This window comes from Arabidopsis thaliana, chromosome 3 (genome assembly GCF_000001735.4).
Source record: "Arabidopsis thaliana chromosome 3, partial sequence".
NCBI lineage: Eukaryota > Viridiplantae > Streptophyta > Magnoliopsida > Brassicales > Brassicaceae > Arabidopsis > Arabidopsis thaliana.
The window spans coordinates 7,601,541-7,626,696 of record NC_003074.8 but is presented as its reverse complement, the minus strand read 5'-3'; the positions used below and the strand labels follow the sequence as shown (position 1 = coordinate 7,626,696).

Sequence of the window (25,156 nt, the reverse complement as noted above, 5' to 3'; positions counted from 1 at the left end):
AGGTTTTAGAGAAGAAGATCGGAGAAGAAACGTAATCTTGCGATGGACGTTAACTCGCCGGAGACGACGGAGAAACATCTTGTTCGAGAGAAGTAGCTATATCTTTTCTTGAAACTCATCAATGGAATCTCAATGCTGCTGTTTCCACCTTTACTAAGAACGAAGTCTCCGCCGACGCCGCCAAGCCAAATGTTCCAAACCCTAACGACGAACTTCTCCGGCGTAATCCAAGTTCGTTTCCAAATCTACGAATCAAAATCCCTACTTCATCTTTTTCTACGTTTGATGGCTCTTCCGGTTACTCTCCGTCGCGGTTACAGTTACGACCACCGTGGCCGTCGTTAAAACGTGCAGCAGCTAATCCATTTTCTAGGCAGAATAAACGCCGTCAAGGCGCTGGGAATGTCCGTATCGATGATTTCTCCGGCGGAACTGGAAGCGATTCCGATGAAGCGGTGGAGCACTACGGCGGAGAAGAGAATAGGTTAGTCCAAATTGTGCTGTTCAAGGATCTTGTGTATTACAGGATTGTGATGGTTTTTGCAAGTCCTTAAGGTCTCAGTTCTGCAATATTTTGAATGTTTGTGCTAGCTTTAGTGATTATTTGTGCAAGATCCTCAGATATGTTGTTGCAATTTTTGACAGAGCTATAGAAAGACCTGAGCAATCATCAAGATCAATGTCTGAAGAAACTGTTTCATCTGAGCTTGAAGAAGAGCCTCAAAAAGTGTTTACGCACACTGTAACAAGCTGGAGCAACGGTTTCACTGTCGATGATAGCTCGTTAAAGACGTTGGATGACCCGGAAAATGCAACCTTTCTTGAGGTTACTAATTCAATACCTTCTTGCCATTTTCAAGTTGTGTTACATACAACATAGTATAGTTACAACTTACAAGGGTATTGGTCTTTCTCTGTATTACTTTAGATAACATTATGTTCCATGACAATGCCAGATCATATCAAGTATGGAGTCCCCACGTGAACTCGGTCAAGTCCGTGTTCAAGTCAAAATCATTAGCCGTGAAGAAGAAAACTACACTGTATATTTGTCTCCTTCTCTCTTCTCTGATTCAAATAAGCCGGTAAAGTGAAAGCCCTTATTCTTATATCTTAACAACAGGAATCACAAGCCGGATCAGACTCTGCCTCAACTAAGCCACCACCAGCTTTAGCAATGAGGTTATATGACAATGTGCTTTTCTGAAGGAGATGAATCGTTAATTTCTCAAAACTCTGAAGAAATGTGCTGTTCAAGAATCCATGATACTGCAAGGATCTTGTGTATAGGATAAAGATGTTGATGGTTTTTGCAAGTCTTGTAGAAGAAGGTTTTTGAATGTATGTTGTAGCTTTAATGGGATGCTTGTGCGAAAGCTAAAGATGTAGATACGCTTTTCGACAGAGCTAAGGAGTCAGCTATAGAAAGATCTGAGCAATCATCAAAGGTATTGTCTGGAGAAACTGATTCAGCTGAGCTTCAAGAACAACAGCAAGAAGACCAGCCATATGAAGTAGTCACGTACACTGTAACTATTTGGAGGAACGGTTTCACTGTCGATGATGATCCGTTTAAGAGTTTGGATGATCCAGAAAATGCAGCTTTTCTCGAGGTTACTAATATCAATATCTTCTTGTCATTTTCAATTATGGGTCTTTCTCTGTACTTGTTTCACTTGGATAACATAATGTTCCAAGTATATGCCAGAGGATAACAAGTTTGGAGTCCCCACGACTACTCGATCCACTTCGTGTTCAAGTCAAACTCATCAAGTGTGAAGAAAATTTCAGTGTATACTGATCTCCTTCCCTCTCTCTCTAATCTTTTTCTCTTCTCTGATTAAAATGAGCTAATATTTTTAACAACAGGAGTTACAAACTCTAGCCGGATCAGAGTCTACCTCTACTGAGCCACCATTGACGACTACACAACCACCATCCATGAGCTCATTAGTGGTGGATCCTGCAGCGCCAACAACCTCGATCCAGCTTATATTAGCAGACAGCACACGCATTGTCACCCAGTTCAATACTCACCACACCATTAGAGACATTCGATGCTTCATAGACACGTCTAGACCAGATGGCTCCAAAGACTACCAATTACTCATCATGGGGTCTCCTCCTACACCACTGTCGGACTTTGACCAAACCATCGAGAAGGCTGGCATCGCCAACTCTGTCCTCGTCCAAAAATTCTAGCTCTTTTCTAAGCACATTAGAGACCAATTCTATGGTTACAAAATAGCATCATAAACTTTTTATTGACTTTTCGCTAGTCTTATGTTTGACTAGCGAAATTATTATTGGTCAAACGCTGTGTAGTCGTCTTTGATCATGAAAAAAGTACAGTTTACGTACTTGTTGAGTTTTATACTTTTTATTCTCACACAAGTTTCTCTCCTTAACTATAGAAGTTAATTGATCAAATTAGGACGTTGATGGCGTCATAATGAAATGGGATTGGTGAATTAAACGAAAATTGACGACTTACTATTTGACGACCATGTAAAACGTTTACTTTTCAGGGTTGTTTTGACTTTTTTGACTCACCTGCCATTCTGTCAAACCGTGCGTGTCCATGTTTATTGATTTTTCCTTCTGTTCTTTCCACCTATGTGTGTGTGTCTCTGTGATGTTTATAAAAAAAAACAATAAATTTTTTTAGAAAATATCTGGATGTTCCAGGTTTGTTATTCGATTCAGAGCAAAACGATTAAGTGTTTAAATGGATTTAGATTTACAGTAAATATCCAGATAGAGAGAAAGAAGGATAAGGAGAGAAGAAAACGATTACTTTCTTCTATTCTTGTTCATTACAACCTTATAATCTCAACATTTGTTTTTTTTCTTTTGTTCTCTCTTTCTTACATATTTCTTTTGGATTTCGTTGTCTTTTTTTTTTCTCTCTTTTCTTCTCCTCTCTCTCGCTCGATTTCAATTTGGGCGAGAAAGGAGCGGTCTTTTGTCTTTCCTGGGTTTATCAGCTAGATCCCTCTTGCCTAAAGTTTGTAACTTTCTTAGGGTTTTCTTCTGATTTCCTCTCTCTCGGGGTTAATTCTGCTCAAAAATGTAAGCCCTTCTCCTTTTATTTCGTTTGTTAGATTTTGTTTTGCTTGATCTGATTCTGTTATGTAATTTTGGGTTCAGGGTTTGATTCAGAGGCAAATCTGGTTTTGTTTAGACAATAAAGTTCGGGACTTTTTGACATACTCACAGCTGGTTTTTAGCTTTGGTTCTTATAGAGAGTAATAGTAGTGAAGGGTTTGTGCCAATAGTTAGAAATGATCAAACAGATATTTGGGAAATTACCTAGAAAGCCTTCCAAATCATTGCAGAATGACTCCAATGGTGAAGGAGGTGTTAATAATTCTTATTATGCTTCGAATTCGAGTACTACTAGTATCTCTAAACCTTCTTCAACATCTTCGAAATCATCATCAGCCTCGGGTTCGCGTGTAGCTAATGGAACTCTTGCTCCTAACTCAATGAGCTCTAATAGGAATACTAATCAAGGGAAGAAACCATTGGGAGGAGATGCTGTTGTACAAGCTGGACCGTTTCCGTCTTCTGGTGGGGTTTATGAGGCTTTGCCTAGCTTTAGAGATGTTCCTATATCGGAGAAACCGAATCTCTTTATCGGGAAGTTGAGTATGTGCTGTGTTGTTTTTGACTTTAGTGATCCGTCTAAGAACCTTAAGGAGAAAGAGATTAAGAGGCAGACATTGCTTGAGCTTGTTGATTATGTTGCATCAGTTGGTTTTAAGTTTAACGATGTTTCGATGCAAGAGTTAACGAAGATGGTAGCGGTTAATCTGTTTAGAACTTTTCCTTCTGCGAATCACGAGAGTAAAATTCTTGAAATACATGATATGGATGATGAAGAACCTTCTTTGGAGCCAGCTTGGCCTCATGTTCAAGTTGTGTATGAGATTCTTCTCAGATTCGTGGCTTCTCCCATGACTGATGCAAAGCTTGCCAAGAGATATATTGACCATTCTTTTGTCTTGAAGCTCTTAGACTTGTTTGATTCTGAAGATCAAAGAGAGAGGGAATATCTAAAAACTATTCTGCATCGGGTGTACGGGAAGTTCATGGTGCATCGACCTTACATCAGAAAGGCGATAAACAATATCTTCTACAGATTCATATCCGAGACTGAAAAGCATAATGGCATTGCGGAGTTGCTAGAGATTCTTGGAAGTATAATTAATGGTTTTGCTTTGCCTTTAAAAGAAGAGCACAAGCTCTTCCTTTTGCGAGCCTTGATTCCTCTCCACAAGCCTAAATGTTCATCAGTCTATCACCAACAGCTTTCGTATTGCATTGTTCAGTTTGTAGAAAAGGACTTCAAGCTCGCTGATACCGTTATTAGAGGTCTTTTAAAATATTGGCCTGTGACTAACAGCTCAAAGGAAGTTATGTTTCTTGGAGAGTTAGAAGAAGTCTTGGAAGCAACTCAAGCCGCTGAGTTTCAACGTTGTATGGTTCCATTATCCCGACAAATTGCTCGATGCCTCAACAGTTCACATTTCCAGGTTCGAGTCTTTGACTATCATCACAACTTCATATCTATCTCTCTTGATAAAGTCTTGTACCTATATATGAAGTTGTACTTTTTGTTTGTCAGGTTGCTGAAAGAGCATTGTTTCTATGGAACAACGATCACATAAGAAACCTGATCACTCAGAACCATAAAGTGATAATGCCTATAGTCTTCCCAGCTCTTGAGAGAAACACGCGTGGACATTGGAACCAAGCAGTTCAAAGTCTGACTATAAACGTGAGGAAAGTATTATGCGAGATTGACCAAGTTCTTTTCGACGAGTGTTTAGCCAAATTCCAAGTAGAAGAAGTGAATAAAACAGAGGTTAAAGCGAAACGGGAAAGGACATGGCAACGGTTAGAAGATTTAGCTACTTCAAAGACCGTTGTAACCAACGAGGCAGTACTGGTTCCAAGATTTGTGTCCTCAGTCAATCTTACTACAAGCAGCTCTGAGTCCACAGGGTCGTAGTAGGCTCTCGTAGGTTACTATGTACTTGTAACAAATATTTGTGGTCACTATAGAAATGGTTCTTGAGAGACGACTGTATAATTATTTTTTTAAATTATAATCTTTTGGGTCAAATTGAGAATATTTGATATTATTTTACTGAATTATAATAAACGCCGTTAAAACTCTCGTTAGTTAACGGCTGACTCTGAAGTGAAAACTGAAAAGTCGAAGGGTCTCTTTATATTTTCAGAATCAAAATCTGAAATTTATCTCTCGGTCGATCCAGTCTTCGTGAGTGACTTCGACGACGACGACGAGTCACACTACTCTTGAGCTTCTCATACTTCGTAAGTTCACTCTCCTCTTCTCTAAATTGACAAACTTTTTCTTCGTTTTCTGCTATTATTGACGACGAGACTTGATTTTGTTTTGAAATGAAATGGTTCAAGTAGCTGACTTCGACTATGTTCTTTTGGGTTTTTGTCATTGAATCTTACTTGTCTGATTTGGTCGATGTTTAATCAATTCAACACTTAAAGATTCAATTTTTGGATTGACACTTGCACATTTTTATTCAGACCCAGGTTGATTTGGGAAATAATGGATGAATCTCTGGAGCATCAAACTCAAACACATGGTAAGTAAATTTTCATAGATTTAATCTCTCTGAATACATATATATGACTTCAATATGTTTGATTGGAGTTTTTTTGTTGTCCCATATTCAATTGGATGCTTTGTTAAAGGATAAATGTCTATCAAATTATGTTGACTGCGTTATTCTTTCTAAATCATATTGTGAATCTTGGAACAAAGCATGTATACAACAAATTTGTTAGACTTGATAACTCCTTTTCTGTTTGTTAAGAATTGAGAATGACTATTGGGGTTGACTAATGCATCTTTTGTGGCTCCAGACCAAGAGAGCGAAATAGTTACTGAAGGAAGTGCCGTTGTGCATAGTGAGCCATCTCAAGAGGGTAATGTTCCTCCTAAAGTTGATAGTGAAGCTGAGGTCTTGGATGAGAAAGTCAGTAAGCAGATTATAAAGGAAGGTCACGGTTCCAAACCATCCAAGTACTCTACATGCTTTTGTAAGTACCCTTTAGCTTTCTGTTGATTGGATGTTGATTTTTCGATTGCACTTGTTGGCCTATTGCTACTGTTTATTTGAATCTTTCTATCTGACCAATTTCATATTGGCCATAGTGCACTACAGGGCATGGACCAAAAACTCGCAGCACAAATTTGAGGATACATGGCATGAGCAGCAACCTATTGAATTGGTTCTTGGAAAAGGTATGTGGCTGTCGAATATGTACTCTACACCTCCATTTCGTTAGATGAATCGTCATTGGTAAATTTGATGAGTTAGCTTGTGTATTATATGAACCCAATGAGATGGATATTTGGGAGGAAAAAAGATTGAGTTTTGTATTTTTTTTGCTTCAATGCTGATTAGCCCATTTTAACGTCACTATACAATTTTTTTTATAAAAAAGATTGTGCACTAAGAGTGAAATGTTGTCTGTGAGACAGAGAAAAAAGAACTAGCCGGTTTAGCCATCGGTGTTGCTAGCATGAAGTCTGGTGAACGTGCGCTTGTGCATGTTGGCTGGGAATTAGCTTATGGGAAAGAAGGAAACTTTTCTTTTCCGAATGTTCCACCTATGGCAGACTTGTTATATGAGGTGGAAGTTATTGGGTTTGATGAAACAAAGGAGGTAAGTTATTTCCTATACCATCATCTTGTTTCCTTACCAAGACGACTCCACATCCAAGCTTTATCCCAACCTCCTTGCTTACCTCTCTGACTTAGATGATGTATTGAACAGGGAAAAGCTCGCAGTGATATGACTGTAGAGGAAAGGATTGGTGCAGCAGACAGAAGAAAAATGGATGGGAATTCTCTTTTTAAGGAGGAGAAACTGGAGGAAGCCATGCAACAGTATGAAATGGTTATGCATCTCTCTCTATCTCTATCTCTCTTTCCAACAATTACGGTCAAAGTTTAGGTTTTCAGGCATACTTAGTGAGTCTGCTCGAGGCTCTTGTGTCTTCTTTCGGCTTTTGATTAGTCATGGTTTTGCTGTTTCAGGCCATAGCATACATGGGGGACGATTTTATGTTTCAGCTGTATGGGAAGTACCAGGATATGGCTTTAGCAGTTAAAAACCCATGCCATCTTAACATAGCAGCTTGCCTCATCAAACTAAAACGATACGATGAAGCAATTGGTCACTGCAACATTGTAAGACTCATCAAACCATTCATTTGAAGAAAATCATTAAAGTTCATACTCGGTTTCTCGAAATCTAATCAAACTCAAAACCTTATCAGGTGTTGACAGAAGAAGAGAAAAACCCAAAAGCACTGTTCAGAAGAGGGAAAGCAAAGGCAGAGCTAGGACAGATGGACTCAGCACGTGATGATTTCCGAAAGGCACAAAAGTATGCTCCTGACGACAAGGCGATTAGAAGAGAGCTACGAGCACTTGCAGAGCAAGAGAAAGCCTTGTACCAAAAGCAGAAAGAAATGTACAAAGGAATATTCAAAGGGAAAGATGAAGGTGGTGCTAAGTCAAAGAGCCTTTTTTGGTTGATAGTGTTATGGCAATGGTTTGTTTCCCTTTTCTCCCGTATCTTTCGACGCCACAGAGTTAAAGCAGATTAATGTATGAAGAAGGGTAACAATTCAACTCTAAAAGACCAACGTGAAAGATCTACCCCCATTTCTTATTAGTGAGAATTTTGAAAAATATTTTATATAAGAAAAAAAAATAGTCTCTATTGTTTTCGATTATAAAGTAACTTTATATTTTGATCCAAAAAAATAAATTTTTAACAAAAAACATACAAAATTCGAACGTAAAATCTACTTCCTTCAACAGAAATGGCGGTCTTCATAGTTTTTGTCTTTGACCAAAGACTTTCAAATTCCAGCTGCTAGTTGCATTAAATGATCTTAGTATTATTAATTAATTAAGAAACTTCTCAACAATTAACAAACACTAATCAGTAATCATCATTCTCTTTAGTTGAAAAAAATAGTCAACGTTTGATTAAGTCAACCTTTTTCGTCTTTGAATCCATCTTCTTCCCCACAGAGCAACGACGAAACAAAAAAAACAGAGACCCTTCCTCTGGGGAATCTAAGGAAGCTTCAAAATGAAGCTAAAGATTTCTCTAATCGCTCCGATTCTTCTTCTCTTCTCATTCTTCTTCGCCGTGGAATCTAAGTGCAGGACTAGCTGTCCTTTAGCTCTAGCTTCGTACTATCTCGAGAACGGAACAACACTCTCCGTCATCAACCAAAACCTCAATTCTTCAATCGCGCCTTACGATCAAATCAATTTCGATCCAATCCTCAGGTACAACAGTAACATTAAAGACAAAGATAGAATCCAGATGGGCTCTAGGGTTCTTGTACCTTTCCCTTGCGAATGTCAACCTGGTGATTTCCTAGGGCACAATTTCAGCTACAGTGTTCGACAGGAAGATACTTACGAAAGAGTCGCGATTAGTAATTACGCGAATCTCACGACGATGGAGTCGTTACAGGCGAGGAATCCTTTTCCGGCGACTAACATACCTCTCTCTGCGACGCTTAATGTATTGGTGAATTGTTCTTGTGGTGATGAGAGTGTTTCGAAAGATTTTGGTTTGTTTGTTACGTATCCGCTTCGTCCTGAAGACAGTCTCAGTTCTATTGCGAGATCTTCCGGTGTATCGGCGGATATTCTGCAGAGATATAATCCCGGTGTTAATTTTAACTCCGGGAATGGAATCGTTTATGTGCCTGGAAGAGGTACAAAGATTGATCTTTGATGATTTGTGACACAAATTGTTATAAATGTAGTAATGATTGTTGAAGTTTATGTACATGTTCCTGTGTTTTTTGCAGATCCAAATGGTGCATTTCCACCATTCAAATCAAGGTTGTTTTTGTTGTTGTTAAGATTGTATCTTTGTTCATTTTGATATCTATTTACTGATGTATTTCTACTTCTCTTATGTTTTTTGTAGTAAACAAGGTTGGTTCTTTTCTCCATTTTTGAGCTTTTGATGATTATGCACGAAGCAAGAGGAGACATGGAAGAGTATGTTTTTGATATTTTTTTGTATTAGCAGATGGTGTTGGTGCTGGAGTTATTGCTGGTATAGTTATAGGAGTGATTGTGGCTTTGTTGTTGATCTTGTTTATCGTATATTATGCTTACCGGAAGAATAAGTCGAAGGGTGATTCGTTTTCTTCTTCTATTCCGTTGTCTACTAAGGCTGATCATGGTAATTTCGTGATGATCATATACAAGCAGTTTTTGTCTCTTTTGTTAGCTGGGAGTTGCTTATTATGTTTATATGAAATCTGCTTTTAGCTTCTTCTACTAGTCTCCAAAGTGGAGGTTTGGGTGGTGCCGGAGTGTCTCCTGGCATTGCTGCCATAAGCGTGGACAAATCTGTTGAGTTTTCGTTGGAGGAACTAGCAAAGGCTACTGATAATTTCAATTTGTCTTTTAAGATTGGGCAAGGTGGTTTTGGGGCTGTTTACTATGCAGAGCTGAGAGGAGAAGTAAGCAGATATCTTTTTATATCTTTTTGTTTGAAGCTACTACACATGGAACATTTAAATTATTCGGTTCTTGTATAGAAAGCTGCGATTAAGAAGATGGACATGGAGGCATCGAAACAGTTCTTGGCGGAACTAAAAGTCTTAACGCGTGTACATCATGTCAACCTGGTAAACCCCTTTTGTGTTCTCTCAAGATAATATCTGAGATCAGATGAAGATCAAGTCTTAGCCAAATTTTAACGAATTTGTTTTTTCTTGCAGGTTCGCCTGATTGGATATTGTGTTGAGGGATCACTTTTCTTGGTGTATGAATATGTTGAGAATGGTAACCTTGGACAACATTTACATGGGTCAGGTACGCAATATAAAGACCTCCAAAAGTGAATCATTTTTCGAGAAAGTTGTAAACTAAAAGAGTTTATGTGAAACTAGGACGAGAACCATTACCGTGGACTAAGAGAGTGCAGATTGCACTAGACTCAGCTAGAGGTTTAGAATATATCCACGAGCACACGGTTCCAGTTTATGTCCATAGGGACATTAAATCTGCCAATATTTTGATAGACCAGAAATTCCGAGCAAAGGTACATTCTCGATTTCTCTTTTGTCAATCAAAAGTGAAAAATACTGAAAAGGTTAGATTTTTCCTTTGTCACCGCTCTGAGTCGTTTACGTGTTACAGGTAGCAGATTTCGGGTTAACAAAACTGACAGAAGTTGGAGGTTCAGCAACTCGGGGTGCAATGGGTACATTTGGTTACATGGCACCAGAGTAAAGAATTTGATCTCGTTTACACTTATATACTACTTTAGAGACTACACTATAGTGATGGTGTATATATGTATGTATGCAGGACTGTTTATGGAGAAGTGTCTGCAAAAGTAGATGTATATGCATTTGGAGTTGTCCTTTACGAATTGATTTCTGCGAAAGGTGCGGTTGTCAAAATGACAGAAGCCGTTGGTGAATTTAGAGGCCTTGTTGGTGTGGTTAGTATTATTGTTTCTTCGTAACATTTAGTCTTTCTGATTTAAAGGCATGTATGTGGATCACTTAACAATATGCTTTGTTTATTTATTATTCAGTTCGAAGAATCATTCAAGGAAACCGACAAAGAAGAAGCACTACGCAAGATTATAGACCCGAGGCTCGGTGATAGTTACCCGTTTGATTCGGTATACAAGGTAATATCTCTTCTTGTTCCCTATTCTATTCATCATTGATCATTCTAAAAGAGGGTGTCCAATCCGTTTTTTGGTCCGAAAAACCGATTAAAAGTGCGATTTTTAAAAACCGGTATTCACTGAACAATGTGCTATTCGATTAGCTTAAAGTGTCGAAAAATCAAACCGAATACCGGATTGCACATAGCTAATTTTAATAACGGGGTAAGCCAATTTGGTGTTTTATGTGTTGTGGTATAGATGGCGGAATTAGGGAAAGCATGTACACAAGAGAATGCGCAGCTACGTCCGAGTATGAGATACATTGTGGTTGCTTTATCCACTCTCTTTTCGTCTACCGGAAATTGGGATGTTGGAAACTTCCAAAACGAAGATTTAGTCAGTCTTATGTCCGGCCGGTAGACTCGTTTTCCGGTTTGCTGTTGTTATATAGAAATGATTGTTTTTTGGTATGCTCACGTATATTTTGTCTGTCTATACGAACTTTACATGTCACAACTCACAAGTTGACTTTTATATGATTTTCTATAACGCTCTATATGTCAATTATTCAACGTCTCCGATATCAGCATCTCACGTCAAAGATAATAATGAAATGCATTAAAATTCTCATAAATAAATTTTTTGAAATCGAGTTTGCCGACAAAAAAATCAAAACATAAAAATATAACTTTTTGTGATGGATACTCTCACGAAGCTTAGAACAAGTCTTCCATAACACCAAAGAAATTCGAATGATTTTGTCACATGGATTCCCCAATACATAAAATCTATATTCCAGCTTAGAACACTAAGTATGTTTCTTATTTCACCTAGCTAGATTTTCTTTATTAGAAATAGAGTAATCGAATATTCTTTTACCATAAACCAATATATTTCATTTTTTGTTTTTTTCTTCTGTCAACAACATACAGATACGGCTACATATATCTATGATTTTTTTTCGTTTGTCCATTATTTGTAACGGAATAATTATTTAAAACACACAAAAAGTTACCTTAAACTGACTAATATTAAATCAAAACTTTTTCATTCCAAAAGTCAGATCTCAAACCTTTTTTTTTAACATAATGTGTCCTCTAAACTTTCAAATCAGGGAATAAATAAATACATTAGAAAACGTTAAACCAATATAAAATACAGCCGTTATAATATGAACATAAATAACATGCTAATACGGCGAGACCTATAAGGCTAATAAACCATTATTGCTTCTCTAAAGAAACTGAAAAGGAACCCAGTAACGGACGATGTCCTAAACAACAAAACATTCAATTAAAATACAAATTCCTTAATTAACACTATTACTTTATTTAACACAAATTAATCTCTTTTGCCAGGTGTCCTTCACCGTTTAATCCTCGGTTCGCTAAATTAGTTAATTAATTAATTAAATGGACTTGTAACACCCAAAACGTATGAATCAGCAGAAATCTCACTTCAGTTGAATCTTTGGATCAATTTCCAAAATAAACCCAAACACACAAATTAAAAATCTCATTTTTATGAATGTTTCTGCTTCTTCTTTTGATCCCTAATACTTTCTTCTTCTTCTTCTTCCTCTCCTTCATTCTCTGCTCAACGTTGTTTGACTTCACAGATAGAAACAACAAGACGAGTTTCATCGCTGAGCTCTTGAGAAAGGTAAAAACTTAAACTTTATCTCTATCTTTCACATTCATGTGAAGAATCACTCATTTGTAGAGTTGATTCAGTGTTTAATGGATTTGACGGAATCTGAAAAGACTATGACTAGGATCCAAAAATTCCGATTTCTGGGTGAAACGAGAAATTTATGGAGAAAAACTAGCTAAAAATATTGGCAATTTGGAAGTCCTTGGATTGCAAGGAACCCTAATTTTTTTCGTTTGTTTCAGGAACATTGTGTGTTTCTCTCTAAATCATGGCGACACTAACCGATATCGGAGTCGCAGCAACGATCAATATTCTAACCGCATTTGCTTTCTTCATTGCCTTTGCGATACTTAGACTTCAACCAGTTAACGACAGAGTCTATTTCCCTAAATGGTATCTCAAGGGTTTAAGAAGTAGTCCTATAAAAACAGGTGGCTTTGCTAGCAAGTTTGTCAATTTGGATTTTCGATCTTACATCAGATTCTTGAATTGGATGCCTCAAGCTTTGAGAATGCCTGAGCCTGAACTTATTGATCATGCTGGTTTGGATTCTGTTGTCTATCTCAGGATTTACTTACTCGGGTATGTATATTTGTATATCCTTTCTTCTTTCTTGAATGTTTTAAACAAGTTTGTGATATCTTTGGTTTAATTTGTAGGTTGAAGATCTTTTTTCCTATAGCATGTATTGCTTTCACTGTAATGGTACCGGTTAATTGGACTAACTCGACGTTGGATCAGTTAAAGAATCTAACTTTTAGTGATATTGATAAACTCTCTATATCGAATATACCAACTGGATCATCCAGGTTAAGAAACTTCTTTAATATTTGTGGCTTTAGTTGATTCTAGTGATGAGGAATATTCTGACTAGTATATGTAAACAGGTTTTGGGTGCATTTGTGTATGGCTTATGTTATTACCTTTTGGACTTGCTTTGTCCTACAACGAGAGTACAAGCATATTGCTTCCATGAGGCTACAGTTTCTTGCTTCTGAGCATAGGAGACCTGACCAGTTTACTGTATGCAGACATTTTAAATCTCTTGGTCCACTTACTTTTTGAGTTTTCTGAAGAGGAAATGTGGTATGTGATTCTATTTTTTGATGAATGTAGGTTCTTGTAAGGAACATTCCTCCAGATCCTGATGAATCAGTAAGTGAGCTCGTTGAGCATTTCTTTAAGGTCAACCATCCAGACTACTACCTCACTTACCAGGTACTACAACTTTGGTTGTCTAACTTAGGATGTTCCATGTTTTCGGTGTATTCATCTTCTCGTTTAACAAAACAGGCGGTCTACAACGCAAACAAGCTGTCGGAACTGGTACAGAAGAGGATGAAATTGCAGAATTGGCTTGATTACTATCAAAACAAACACTCTAGGAATCCATCTAAAAGGCCTTTAATAAAGGTAAGACAAATGTATGCAACCACATTGCTTTCTTGATCTTCTCTTTAGTTGAATCTTGATAATCTTCTATTTACCTGAGCAGATTGGTTTCCTTGGCTGTTGGGGTGAAGAAGTTGATGCAATTGATCACTACATAGAAAAAATCGAGGGTCTAACGAGAAAAGTAAATGCATCAGTTCAATCTTACATATAATCTTGTGCTACTAAACTTGTTTTTGATCATCTTGTTGTTTCTTTACTTTGATGGTTTCAGATAAGTGAAGAGAAAGAGACAGTAATGAGCAGCACAAAATCACTCGTACCTGCAGCTTTTGTATCCTTCAAAAAGCGTTGGGGCGCTGTTGTTTGCTCTCAAACTCAACAGTCTCGAAACCCGACAGAGTGGCTAACCGAGTGGGCTCCAGAGCCGCGAGACATATACTGGGACAATCTAGCATTACCATATGTTCAGCTCACAATCCGGAGACTAGTAATAGCTGTAGCTTTCTTCTTCCTCACTTTCTTCTTCATGATCCCTATAGCTTTCGTACAGACACTCGCCAATATCGAAGGCATCGAAAAGGCTGTTCCGTTCTTGAAACCGCTTATCGAAGTGTATAATCTCTCAACCTTAATTCTCTGTTCCTTAACTTGTGATGATGTTTCTCTGAAATCTTTGTGTATGTGGACAGGAAAACTGTAAAGTCATTTATCCAAGGTTTTCTTCCGGGTATCGCATTGAAGATATTCCTCATTGTCCTCCCAAGTATACTAATGCTAATGTCGAAGTTCGAAGGCTTCATAAGCAAATCTTCACTAGAAAGAAGGTGTGCAAGCAGATACTACATGTTCCAGTTCATCAACGTTTTCCTCTGTAGCATAATCGCGGGAACTGCGCTTCAACAACTTGACAGCTTCCTAAACCAATCTGCAACCGAAATACCGAAGACAATTGGTGTCTCGATACCAATGAAAGCCACTTTCTTTATCACCTACATAATGGTAGACGGATGGGCTGGTGTTGCTGGAGAGATACTGAGGTTAAAGCCATTGATAATATATCATCTCAAGAACTTCTTCCTTGTGAAAACAGAGAAGGACAGAGAAGAAGCAATGGATCCTGGAACCATAGGTTTCAATACTGGTGAACCTCAGATACAACTCTACTTCATTCTTGGTCTAGTTTACGCCGCTGTTAGCCCCATTCTCCTTCCTTTTATCCTCGTCTTCTTCGCCTTAGCTTACGTGGTTTACCGTCATCAGGTTTAAAACCCAAATCACAGAATCCTCTGCTTCTTTCTATATTCTATTATATGCTTAAGAAACTAAGTTCTTTTTGTTGCAGATTATAAATGTGTATAACCAAGAGTATGAGAGTGCTGCAGCGTTCTGGCCAGATGTTCATAGACGTGTAGTGATTGCACTGATCGTATCTCAGCTTCTTTTGATGGGATTGCTTAGCACGAAAAAAGCTGCTCGTTCGACTCCATTGCTTTTCATACTTCCTGTGTTAACCATTGGATTCCACAAATTCTGTCAAGGACGTTACCAACCTATATTTGTCACATACCCTTTACAGGTTTTCTACTCTTACCAAGAAATGAGTCTTCTTGTGTTTTTGGTCTTCTTAGTGAGTTTCTTCTTGTTTTCAGGATGCAATGGTTAAAGATACGTTGGAACGCATGAGAGAACCGAATTTAAACTTGAAAACGTTTCTTCAAAACGCGTATGCACATCCGGTGTTTAAAGCTGCAGATAATCTAGCTAATGAGATGGTTGTGGAGGAGCCAGCGCCCGATAAGACGCCGGATTTAGTGGCGACTAAACGTGGCTCAAGGAGGTTTAATAGCGGCTCTGCTGAAACCTTTACTTAGTAATACTAATACTTAGTGAAAAGTGGTGATGAGATTTTTATGATTTTTTACGAACGTTTCTTCTTATTAATAGAAAGAAGTTTTCCAAAGTTTACTTTGGTTTTTGCTATATCATATATATACAAAAAAAAAACAATATCAAATAGAGGTCATCAAATTTATCTAAAACAAATCAAATAAGTTATTAGTCAACATTCAGCAATATTGAAAAACAAAAGTGCAAAAAAATTAAAAAGGTAAAATTGATTTCCTTTTAACACAATAATTGATCCTTCCCAAATACGGAACCAACACAAAAAGCCTAAAAGCTTATCGAAAACAATTCAATACTCTCTTCTCCTGAATCTCTTTACCTTTTTACGTTGACATTGATCCTCGCAGTGTCTGATTTTGATCGAAGAAGAAGAAGAGATCGGGATTTTTTCGCGGTTGTATATCGCCTATGGACGAGGTGATGACAGCGGCGGACGTTGGTTCGTTAGGTGGCGGCAATAGGGCGTTGTACGGATCTCCTCCGTCGCATAATCTGTTTCCTCACAATCTCCCAATCTTCTCCGCTTTTCTTGCCTTCGCTCTTGCTCAGTTCCTCAAAGTCTTCACTAATTGGTCTGTTCAAATCTTTCGTTTTCTCAGATTAGTTTGATCTCTGCTTAAGATCTGTGATTGAACAAATTTCTTACTGTTAGGGTTTCGATTTTCGATGGATTAATTAGGATTTGCAAATTTTTGCTCATGATTAGGTCTCAGAAGTTGAATGTTGGCATTTGTGTAGCTATAGATCTGTTGTAGTTAAGATTGAAAGAAGTGGAATTCTCAGTTGTTTCGTGATGTATGTTAGATGTTCAGGTACAAAGAAAAGAGGTGGGACTCTAAACGTATGATTAGTTCTGGTGGAATGCCTTCTTCTCATTCTGCTACTGTCACTGCCTTAGCTGTTGCCATTGGCTTTGAAGAAGGAGCTGGAGCACCAGCTTTTGCTATTGCAGTTGTCTTGGCTTGCGTTGTGAGTGTTCTTCTCATCTTCTTTTCCACTTCACAATTTGTCTTACAAATGCCTTGCTTTGTTTAGTGTAGAAAAGAGATTTTTGCTTTCATTGTGAATAGCCTATTTGGTTTCATAGTAAGACCAATCTTTTGTATATTTCTGAATTGGGCTGCAGGTTATGTATGATGCCTCTGGTGTCAGGCTTCATGCTGGTCGTCAAGCCGAGGTAAAGCTATAGAAAAGTTATTAATCTCATCTGTTTTCATCTTCTTTTATTGTTCCATGCTTTCTGAAACCGCAAGCCTTTTTCACTTGATTGGAAATTTCAGCTGCTGAATCAAATTGTTTGTGAGTTTCCTCCGGAGCATCCATTATCAACAGTTAGACCATTGCGTGAACTGCTTGGCCACACTCCTATCCAGGTTTTCTATACCCACCAGTCAATTCTTTTTATCATTCCAATCATTAAACATTTTTAAGTCCAATGACTGTGTCATAACCATGTTAGAATTAGATCTAGATTTCATAAAGCTGAAACATATAGAACTAAAGTCACCGTATTCGCCATGTATTAACCATAGGATGTTACATTCTATTGCTAAGTTATGAGATTGAAATACAGGTTGCAGCAGGTGGGATTTTAGGATGCGTGGTAGCTTACTTAATGAGGAGCTCAAGCTAGTCAGTCTCTCTACACAAGAACAAATCCCGAATTCTTTTGAAATCATAGACCCTTCAGGTACTAAGATAGATTCAGCGATATCAAGTGACGCTAGATTATTGGAGTAAATGGAAATTGTTAAATCTGTGTAATATATAGATGATCTTAGTTAGACTTGTCATTGTTTAAGCTTACGCCTTCTCAACATTCTCTCTCTCTCTATATATATATATATAATCTCTCTATTTCCTCTTCCTCCTAATCATGATCAGTTTTATGCGAAACCATATCTATGACCACTAGACTACAAGAAGTTTTATGGCCTAAAAGCACATTATTGATACCATTATTGATAGAAAATGTGAAGCTAGTGAAACTTTTGAGTCAGCTTAACTAATTCGAAGATCTGTATTGGATATTATTCGTTAATGACTGGCATGGCAATTGTAGAATCAGATTCCAATTCAAATTTATGTGTTTCATATTCTGCTTCTTTTACCTTTAGTGTCTATTGGTTTAAACTCTCCTTTCCAGTGTCCAATTAAAGGACATGAAATCACATTTGGATAACATTTACGAAAAGAACAAAGTTGTCAATTTACTAAAGTCGCCTTCTATATTCAGGACCACCATGCTTAAGTTCACACTGGTCATTGTCATGTATCCAAGTTCTTTCACAGAACAACCGACTTCTAATTCTTTTCACGAGCAGTACATAAGACTGCTTACGTAAGTAGGTTCCAATCACATAGAACATGCATTAAAGTACACGTGTAATGTAGATGTGTCTACGTGTACGCATATTCGTACTTGTAGATGTGTGTAACGTCGTAAAGTTTTGTTCCCATTTCCATCGGAAGTGAGGAAAACTGTGGAAGCAAGAATTTATTCACTCTGAAAAGAATATATGAGTTAAAGTTAAAAAATATTCCAACAAAAGGCTTTTTTTAATAATCTCATCCTCTGTTTCAAGATTACAAAACCTCTTAGAGAGCATTCACTTTCAAGAAGAAAAAAACAAGCAGACAAGAAAATGGGATGTTTCGGACCATCAAAGGCTTCAAGAACAAGAAACAATGAACATGACAAGATAACACGACAAAACCCCTCTCATCAACCTCAAACCATGAGAGCTGAAGAAGTTCTGTTGCAGATTCCTAGATGTAGAGTCCATCTCATAGGCGAATCCGAGGCGGTGGAGCTTGCCTCTGGTGATTTCAAGCTCGTTAAGGTCTCAGACAACGGTGTAACTCTAGCTATGATCGTGAGAATCGGACATGACCTTCAGTGGCCAGTGATTAGAGATGAGCCAGTGGTAAAACTTGACGCCCGTGATTACCTCTTCACTCTCCCGGTTAAAGACGGTGATCCACTTAGCTACGGGGTCACTTTCTCTGGCGATGACAGAGACGTAGCCCTCGTGAACAGTCTGAAGTTGCTTGACCAATTCTTGAGTGAGAATTCTTGTTTCTCGTCTACGGCTTCGAGTAAGGTTAACAATGGAATCGACTGGCAAGAGTTTGCGCCGAGGATTGAAGATTACAACAACGTTGTTGCTAAGGCTATTGCTGGAGGAACAGGACATATCATTAGAGGAATCTTTAGTCTCAGTAATGCTTACTCTAACCAGGTTTAAATCACACCCTCATGATATATTCGAAGCTCTCTTGATGTATATATAGTGAGAGATGATCATGAGTTTTATGATAGAACAGGTTCACAAGGGAGGCGACATAATGATTACAAAGGCTGAGGAGAGCCAGAGAAATGGAAGTTACAACAATGGAAACTCCAGTGGTAATGAGAAGAAAAATGGGATCAACACACACCTTCAACGGTACTCACTCAATAGTTTTATAACATTGTATATTTTTTGTTACGTAAGAAATTTTCACAATGGAAGTATATACACTCAAATGTAAACGCAAACAAAGAACAAAGACATAAATTGTGGTTTTTGATTCGTTTAATATCTTGGCTGCTGTGTTGGATGGATGTAACATGTATATAGAGTGAGGAAGCTGTCAAAGGCGACTGAGAATCTGAGCAAGACGATGTTGAATGGTGCGGGAGTTGTGAGCGGCTCTGTGATGGTCCCTATGATGAAGTCGAAACCAGGGATGGCCTTCTTTTCGATGGTTCCAGGGGAGGTCCTCTTAGCTTCACTTGATGCCCTTAGTAAGTTATGATATATAACTATGTAAAATCTTTTTTTGTGGTCAAAAACTAGAGCAAATAAAAGTTATGGGTGTGAAAAAAAAAACTTTAATGAGGTGTAATGTTTGGTTTGATCCAATAGATAAAATACTAGATGCAACTGAAGCTGCAGAGAGACAAACTCTATCTGCAACATCCAGGGCTGCTACCAGAATGGTCAGTGAGAGGTAACATTTTCACCTTATAATCCTCAAATCTAACATGTGTCCATTGAGAAGTCATTAGTGATGATACACATTTTTAAGAGTTTTAAGGTGATAATAAATTAATAATAACATGTTTGGCAAAACAGGTTTGGAGATAACGCAGGGGAGGCCACCGGAGATGTTCTAGCAACAGCGGGCCACGCAGCTGGAACTGCCTGGAATGTTCTCAAGATCCGTAAGACTTTCTATCCTTCATCTTCTCTTACATCAGGAATCGTCAAAAATGCTCCAAGAAAGTGATATATAGTGGGTTATAGTTTCAGTTACGTTTATCAATGTATGATCGATGGAAACCCCCAAAAACAAGCTCAGTTTTTATATTTAGATTCTCTACATAATGTGGACTCATCAGCTATAGTTTGTAATGTATCAATGAGCTACTCAAAATGTCATAAGCTCTACAAAGTATGTTAAGTTTTATGACAATGACTGTATTGATTATGTCTTCTCGAGATGATGACAATATTTATTTAACCTTTGTTCAAATACATTTTTTTAATATTTTATAGGAAAACTAATACAACTTATTACATGTCAAAACTAGTGTAACCAATTACACAAGTAGTCCGATTTGGTATAAGTACAATATGAAAAACTGGTCAAATTAAAACAATTAGTTTTTATTTGACGCCCTCTTCCTAATTACATTTCAATCTGTTAATGTCGATGGAAATAATATGAACGATTTGATTGCGTAGAACTAATTCTATTTGTCAACTATTGAAACAAAACATATAAAACTCAATTTTGGGGGAATATAATTCATCAGAGAAGAATAACACACTTGGGATTATGTATAACATACCTTAGGAGAATGATATCACAAAACACCAATGTAAACTCTACAAAAACCAGTTAAACAAGCAACTTGATGAAGTCTTGGAAAACATAACACGTATGGTCAAATTTAGAAGTTGTTTCTATAGATGAAATCATATATTAAGAAAAGGTATTCTCTCATCTTCTGTTGAAACAACTTGCTAGTTATACAACTAGAAAATTTTACTTATTCTTCACTACCAAGCTATATGATCATATTTTATGGTCTTACATTTTTGTTGGTTATTAATATGATCAAATGGTAAGTGTTTACGTCATTACCTTCGATCATCCAACATTATATAGGAACGAGCCTCACATATAAACCAAACTTAAAAGTACTACTGTACTAAGAAAGAAGACACAATGTCCACATCAACCCAAGAAAACCAATCTGCCCAAGCGGTGAACGAAGAAGTTTTGTTGGAGAATCCCGATTACGGAGTCCAAATCGTCGATAAATCCGAACTGTTGGAGCTAGCCTTGAGTTTCTTAGGGGAAGACGGAGAAATCATGGAAAACCCTGAGTTTCTTGGAGATATCATGGGGGAGAAATCTTCAAGTACTTCAGGTAAGAACAACAATGAAATTGATTGGAAAAAGTTTGCACCGAAGGCTGAAGACTACAAAAATGGTGTAGCCAAGGCCATCGCGGTAGGAACAGGGCATATCATCAAGGGAATCTTCACTTGTAGCAATTCTTACTCTAAGAAGGTCTCATACATATAAGTCCCTCTCATGATGCTTATGAGTGTTAATAGATGATTGTGATTTGAATCGAAATATTTGTTGTAGTAAAGAATCATGAACTTCCAATTCAAACCCAACTTGTGGAACGACTTATGTGTTTTATTTACTAGTATAGATCATCTTATTTTTGTGTTGGATTTTTAAAAACTTTTATATGAACATGGAGATGTAAGACGCACATATTGTAGTATTTTTTATTATTAATATCGTTTTATTTTCTTACAACAAAAACAGATTCACGAGGAAGGAACGATTGCTGAAGAGGATGAGGAAAGAAGTGGTGACATATCACAAATTGATGGAGGTGGCAACAATGAAACTAATAAGAAGAATAAACTCAACAAAAATCTTCAAAGGTATTCATATTTTAATCTCTATCCCACAAAATAGTATATATTATACCAAACAATAAAATCTTGGTTCTTGTTCCTTCTTATAATGAACCAAATCTTGGTTATTTTGTTGGATGTAACATATACATAGAGCGGAGAAGCTGTGGAAGGTGAGCGAGGCTATAGGAATGGCGGCCTTAGAAGGTGGAGATTTGGTGAGCAGTTCGATGATAGCTCCGGTGGTTAAGTCGAAGTTAGGGAAGGCATTGTTATCCACTGCTCCAGGAGAGGTTATCTTGGCATCACTTGATTCTTTTCGTAAGTTACATAGAATAGCTCCATTAATTGTCAATCTATACTCATATTCATTTATTTTGAAGTTTTTGAGATCAAAATTTAAATAAAACAGATAAACACTTTGATGTGGTCAATAGATAATATAATTGGTGCTGCTGAAGCGGCAGAAATACAAACTCATTATGCCACATCCATGGCTGCTACTAGACTTGTGAGTAAGAGGTAAAAAGCTCACTTTGTGATCCTCAATTTTGAGAATGAATTATGTTTCTATAGTAACACACCGGTATTTGAATCAAAAGAATGATTATATCGGTAGAAAATAAAATCGAAGTTGGTAGAATTATTGTATAGCGTGCATACAATCTAATAATTAATTACCAAATAGTTTTGAGGGGTAGCTAATGATTTTTAGAGATAGGTTATCATTTTTATTTGTTAGGATTGTTTAGATGAGTTATATAACATGTTTACATGACCATCGAATTTTACAATTTTATACATTTATTGAGTTGAGTGTAACACATATTCACATTTTTGTGATGACCGCACCAAAGTTTTGGAGAGAAAGCCGGAAAAACCACCGGAATAATACTGGAAACAACGGGCAGCTTAGGCCGAACCGCCTGGAATATTCAAAAAGCTCTCGAGCCAACTTTTTCCATCACCTCAAAAATTGTCAAAAATGCTCCTAGGCAGTAATATGTTATCTATCTTAAAAGCTAAGTTACATTTTCATATGCTGTATTGTATCAAATTACTTAATCTTGGTTTTGGTGTGGCTATGACTCTACGAGAAAAGATTTATACAAAAAGAGTGTGAGAAAATCCAAAACGAGTCTATATATACATCAAATTCGAACAAGAACCGAAATCCAAATTTTGGTATACTTTGACTTTTGTTATTATGAGAAGTTGAGAACCACAGTCAACGTCCGACAAAACCAACAAGTACAACAGTTTAACACTTGACAGTTTACAGTATCTCTCTCTCTACCAAGTACAGAATTTCCCGCTCTAGGGCATATGTCTGATCCAATCCGAAATTGAAAACTCATGAATCACTCCAATCTTGCCAATCCAACAGTCTCCCTCACCGTAACCCTAATCCCCAAACACCCAATTCGTCATCTCACATCTCCAATTCCTAACCGGAACTTTACAAACCCTAAGCTTCTCTTCCCGCTCCGGCTTAATGAGACTCCTTCCTCCTCTCTCGCCGCGAAAAGGGTTTTCATTGTCAGAGCCACCGTCGACGGAGACGGTAAAACCGGTAATTGGGTGAACCGGTTACCAATTCCAGGACTTGGAGCCGAAAACGTCTTCAGATTGATTTCAAGCGCCACCGGAAGTCCCATCGGACAATTCATATCGTCTCCTGTGACATTTCTCCACTCGGTGGATCCCAGAATCAAATTGGTATATTGAATTCTTGATTCTTATCAAATTTCTAATCCAATTTTGTTAAAAAGTTTGAGTCTTTTTTTTTTTGTTAAAGCTTGAATTTTGGTATTTGTATATATGTGTAGGTATGGCTATTAACTCTAGTAGTTCTTCCAGCAAGAGCAAATCTAGTTGTGCGTTTAGGACTTGTTCTATGCACAGCTCTTTTGTCAATCCTTGTTCTCCCAAGACAAGTTTGGATAGTGAGTTCTGTTTCTCTGTCACAACTCTGTTTCTATATGTGATCTATCTGCTCTGCTGAGTTTCCTAACTTTTTCTGTAAAGGATCAATTGGCGAGAGTGTCGCTTCTTTCGGGTATTCTCTTCATAACATTGGGGCTAGGTTCAGATGGTGCACCTCCAATGCTTCAATCAAGAACACCACCATCTTCAATCACAAGCTTGCCTAATCTTCCCATGTCTTTAAGCGGTTATTCGTACATGTTACTGAAGCTTGGTCCTTTGCAATTCACAAGGAAAGGTTTGTCTGTTGGAAGCACAGCCGCATGCTTAACCTTTATTGTAAGTCGGTTTTTCGACTTCCGCGGTTTACCTATTTCCTTTCTTGATTAGATCACTTAATGGAACATTTGGTTTTTGGTCACAGATCTTCCAAAGTGCTAGTATTTGCCTTGCAACAACAACACCAGAGCAACTTGCACTAGCTCTACGTTGGTTCTTGTTCCCATTGACATATATTGGTGTTCCAGTCAGTGAAATTATCCTCACGCTACTGCTTTCACTGAGATTCATTAATTTGGTTTTCGATGAGGTAACGACTGTTCACTTATTCGCTTTAATATTATCAATCAGCCTAGTTATTCCAAGTCCTAAACCACATAATGGTACGTTGTGCATATGTTACATTGTAGGTCCGAAGTGTTTCACTGGGAATTGTATCGCGAAGAGTAAACTGGCAGCAGCTTACTGTTCTGGAGACACTTGATAGTAAGAATCTAAAAGTTTCTTCTCTCTTTCTATATACATCTCATCTTACAAGTGATCGCTTTTTGTAGTTTTCGCGTCATTCATACGCCGCATCTTCAAGAATATATTTCGTCATGCCGAACAAATATCACAGGTCAAATAGATTTCACTTATTATCATCTCATTGATTTGAGAATCAAATAAGAATTCTCTGTTGAAGAAGTTTGTAATTTATGTGCATGCAGGCCATGATTGTTAGAGGCTTCAGAGGAGAGAGCAGTAGCCACAAGATCTACTTCTTCTCTGGCTCTTCGAATAAGTTTGCAGATTTTGCATCAGTTTTGTGTTTAATCGGTGTAATCTCAACCGCACTCTTGTCTGAATACTTTCTTGTCTAATATTGATTCATACTAATCTTTATTCGAGCTAAACTTGGAACATAATTCAGAAGAAAAGATGATCTTGAGGTAGAATCTCTATCATGATCATCCAAATGTTGTATGTGATAAATTTCTTCCCCAATGTGTAAGATTTCGTTGGGGGTCCGGTTAGGGTAACACAATACAACTTTGTTATGCTCGCCGACCAAGAAACTCATCCCATCAGCAAACATATTCCAACTCGGATTAATGGTTTGCACTGTTGAGAACTTGCTCCATGAGATGACTGAATCCATACTAGTTGTCACCCATACATTTAAGTCTTGTGAATGTGTTTCATCATTATAATAACCTAACACTAACAGACAAAGTTTTCTATTTTTGCACGAAGAAATTATACCTAATGAAACAAATACCCTTTAGAAAAAGTGTAAGAAATTGCCACATTTCTTCTTTCAAATTACGTCAAAAATACAATCTATACTT

General features: G+C 37.5%; 9 protein-coding genes across 16 annotated transcripts; all 9 read left to right on the top strand.

The window, feature by feature from the left end:
• Positions 1-42: 42 nt before the first annotated feature.
• Positions 43-2,291, top strand: AT3G21660 (UBX domain-containing protein; the record flags this gene model as incomplete). 2 transcript variants are annotated; one of them, NM_113061.2, is made up of 8 exons in its annotated part: positions 43-81; positions 159-484; positions 646-826; positions 957-1,043; positions 1,124-1,182; positions 1,406-1,613; positions 1,699-1,773; positions 1,870-2,291. In NM_113061.2, the coding sequence occupies 8 exons, from the start codon at positions 43-45 to the stop codon at positions 2,200-2,202; spliced, it is 1,308 nt and encodes a 435-aa protein (NP_188803.1). The 2 variants fall into 2 exon arrangements, with proteins under 2 accessions (NP_188803.1, NP_001327364.1); NM_001338547.1 differs by having other exon boundaries at positions 1,709-1,792; positions 1,870-2,202.
• A 272-nt stretch (positions 2,292-2,563) lies between these two features.
• On the top strand, positions 2,564-5,128 carry AT3G21650 (Protein phosphatase 2A regulatory B subunit family protein). 2 transcript variants are annotated; one of them, NM_113060.5, is made up of 3 exons: positions 2,564-3,072; positions 3,151-4,538; positions 4,631-5,128. In NM_113060.5, exons 2-3 carry the CDS (start codon positions 3,285-3,287, stop codon positions 5,015-5,017), a joined length of 1,641 nt encoding a protein of 546 aa, NP_188802.1. In that variant the 5' UTR covers positions 2,564-3,072; positions 3,151-3,284; the 3' UTR covers positions 5,018-5,128. The 2 variants fall into 2 exon arrangements, with proteins under 2 accessions (NP_188802.1, NP_001326520.1); NM_001338546.1 differs by having other exon boundaries at positions 2,583-4,538.
• Positions 5,129-5,219: 91 nt separating this feature from the next.
• On the top strand, positions 5,220-7,846 carry TWD1 (FKBP-type peptidyl-prolyl cis-trans isomerase family protein). Its single transcript, NM_113059.3, has 8 exons — positions 5,220-5,346; positions 5,578-5,636; positions 5,917-6,093; positions 6,209-6,298; positions 6,539-6,723; positions 6,835-6,957; positions 7,098-7,250; positions 7,340-7,846. Exons 2-8 carry the CDS (start codon positions 5,600-5,602, stop codon positions 7,670-7,672), a joined length of 1,098 nt encoding a protein of 365 aa, NP_188801.2. The 5' UTR covers positions 5,220-5,346; positions 5,578-5,599; the 3' UTR covers positions 7,673-7,846.
• A 179-nt stretch (positions 7,847-8,025) lies between these two features.
• Positions 8,026-11,340, top strand: CERK1 (chitin elicitor receptor kinase 1). Its single transcript, NM_113058.4, has 12 exons — positions 8,026-8,806; positions 8,903-8,936; positions 9,025-9,032; positions 9,130-9,285; positions 9,375-9,568; positions 9,647-9,736; positions 9,830-9,923; positions 10,001-10,152; positions 10,251-10,339; positions 10,422-10,557; positions 10,654-10,752; positions 10,993-11,340. Exons 1-12 carry the CDS (start codon positions 8,167-8,169, stop codon positions 11,152-11,154), a joined length of 1,854 nt encoding a protein of 617 aa, NP_566689.2. The 5' UTR covers positions 8,026-8,166; the 3' UTR covers positions 11,155-11,340.
• An 863-nt stretch (positions 11,341-12,203) lies between these two features.
• AT3G21620 (ERD (early-responsive to dehydration stress) family protein) lies at positions 12,204-15,739 on the top strand. Its single transcript, NM_113057.3, has 11 exons — positions 12,204-12,396; positions 12,630-12,969; positions 13,047-13,196; positions 13,275-13,410; positions 13,504-13,605; positions 13,681-13,800; positions 13,883-13,963; positions 14,054-14,394; positions 14,472-15,042; positions 15,125-15,358; positions 15,432-15,739. The coding sequence occupies exons 2-11, from the start codon at positions 12,656-12,658 to the stop codon at positions 15,651-15,653; spliced, it is 2,271 nt and encodes a 756-aa protein (NP_188799.1). The 5' UTR covers positions 12,204-12,396; positions 12,630-12,655; the 3' UTR covers positions 15,654-15,739.
• Positions 15,740-15,893: 154 nt separating this feature from the next.
• AT3G21610 (Acid phosphatase/vanadium-dependent haloperoxidase-related protein) lies at positions 15,894-17,755 on the top strand. Of its 2 annotated transcripts, none has more exons than NM_113056.3 (5): positions 15,894-16,259; positions 16,500-16,656; positions 16,814-16,864; positions 16,968-17,060; positions 17,261-17,755. In NM_113056.3, exons 1-5 carry the CDS (start codon positions 16,096-16,098, stop codon positions 17,318-17,320), a joined length of 525 nt encoding a protein of 174 aa, NP_188798.2. In that variant the 5' UTR covers positions 15,894-16,095; the 3' UTR covers positions 17,321-17,755. The 2 variants fall into 2 exon arrangements, with proteins under 2 accessions (NP_188798.2, NP_001030741.1); NM_001035664.1 differs by having other exon boundaries at positions 15,980-16,259; positions 16,492-16,656; positions 17,261-17,554.
• A 464-nt stretch (positions 17,756-18,219) lies between these two features.
• Positions 18,220-20,237, top strand: AT3G21600 (Senescence/dehydration-associated protein-like protein). Of its 3 annotated transcripts, NM_001338544.1 has the most exons (6): positions 18,253-18,929; positions 19,015-19,136; positions 19,311-19,477; positions 19,599-19,683; positions 19,809-19,897; positions 19,980-20,189. In NM_001338544.1, the coding sequence occupies exons 1-6, from the start codon at positions 18,333-18,335 to the stop codon at positions 20,003-20,005; spliced, it is 1,086 nt and encodes a 361-aa protein (NP_001319611.1). In that variant the 5' UTR covers positions 18,253-18,332; the 3' UTR covers positions 20,006-20,189. The 3 variants fall into 3 exon arrangements, with proteins under 3 accessions (NP_188797.1, NP_001319611.1, NP_001327470.1); NM_113055.5 differs by having other exon boundaries at positions 18,220-18,929; positions 19,809-20,237; NM_001338545.1 differs by having other exon boundaries at positions 19,015-19,477; positions 19,809-20,210.
• A 545-nt stretch (positions 20,238-20,782) lies between these two features.
• Positions 20,783-22,758, top strand: AT3G21590 (Senescence/dehydration-associated protein-like protein; the record flags this gene model as incomplete). Of its 3 annotated transcripts, NM_001338541.1 has the most annotated exons (6): positions 20,908-21,112; positions 21,182-21,255; positions 21,526-21,647; positions 21,775-21,941; positions 22,033-22,142; positions 22,478-22,758. In NM_001338541.1, 5 exons carry the CDS (start codon positions 20,908-20,910, stop codon positions 22,059-22,061), a joined length of 597 nt encoding a protein of 198 aa, NP_001319610.1. The 3 variants fall into 3 exon arrangements, with proteins under 3 accessions (NP_001326820.1, NP_001319610.1, NP_001326819.1); NM_001338542.1 differs by having other exon boundaries at positions 20,783-21,112; positions 21,775-22,142; positions 22,478-22,611; NM_001338543.1 differs by lacking the exon at positions 22,478-22,758 and having other exon boundaries at positions 22,058-22,146.
• Positions 22,759-22,797: 39 nt separating this feature from the next.
• ABCI12 (cobalt ion transmembrane transporter) lies at positions 22,798-24,875 on the top strand. Its single transcript, NM_113053.7, has 7 exons — positions 22,798-23,339; positions 23,450-23,566; positions 23,649-23,885; positions 23,971-24,135; positions 24,236-24,311; positions 24,380-24,444; positions 24,536-24,875. Exons 1-7 carry the CDS (start codon positions 22,977-22,979, stop codon positions 24,686-24,688), a joined length of 1,176 nt encoding a protein of 391 aa, NP_566688.4. The 5' UTR covers positions 22,798-22,976; the 3' UTR covers positions 24,689-24,875.
• The last annotated feature ends 281 nt before the right edge of the window (positions 24,876-25,156 follow it).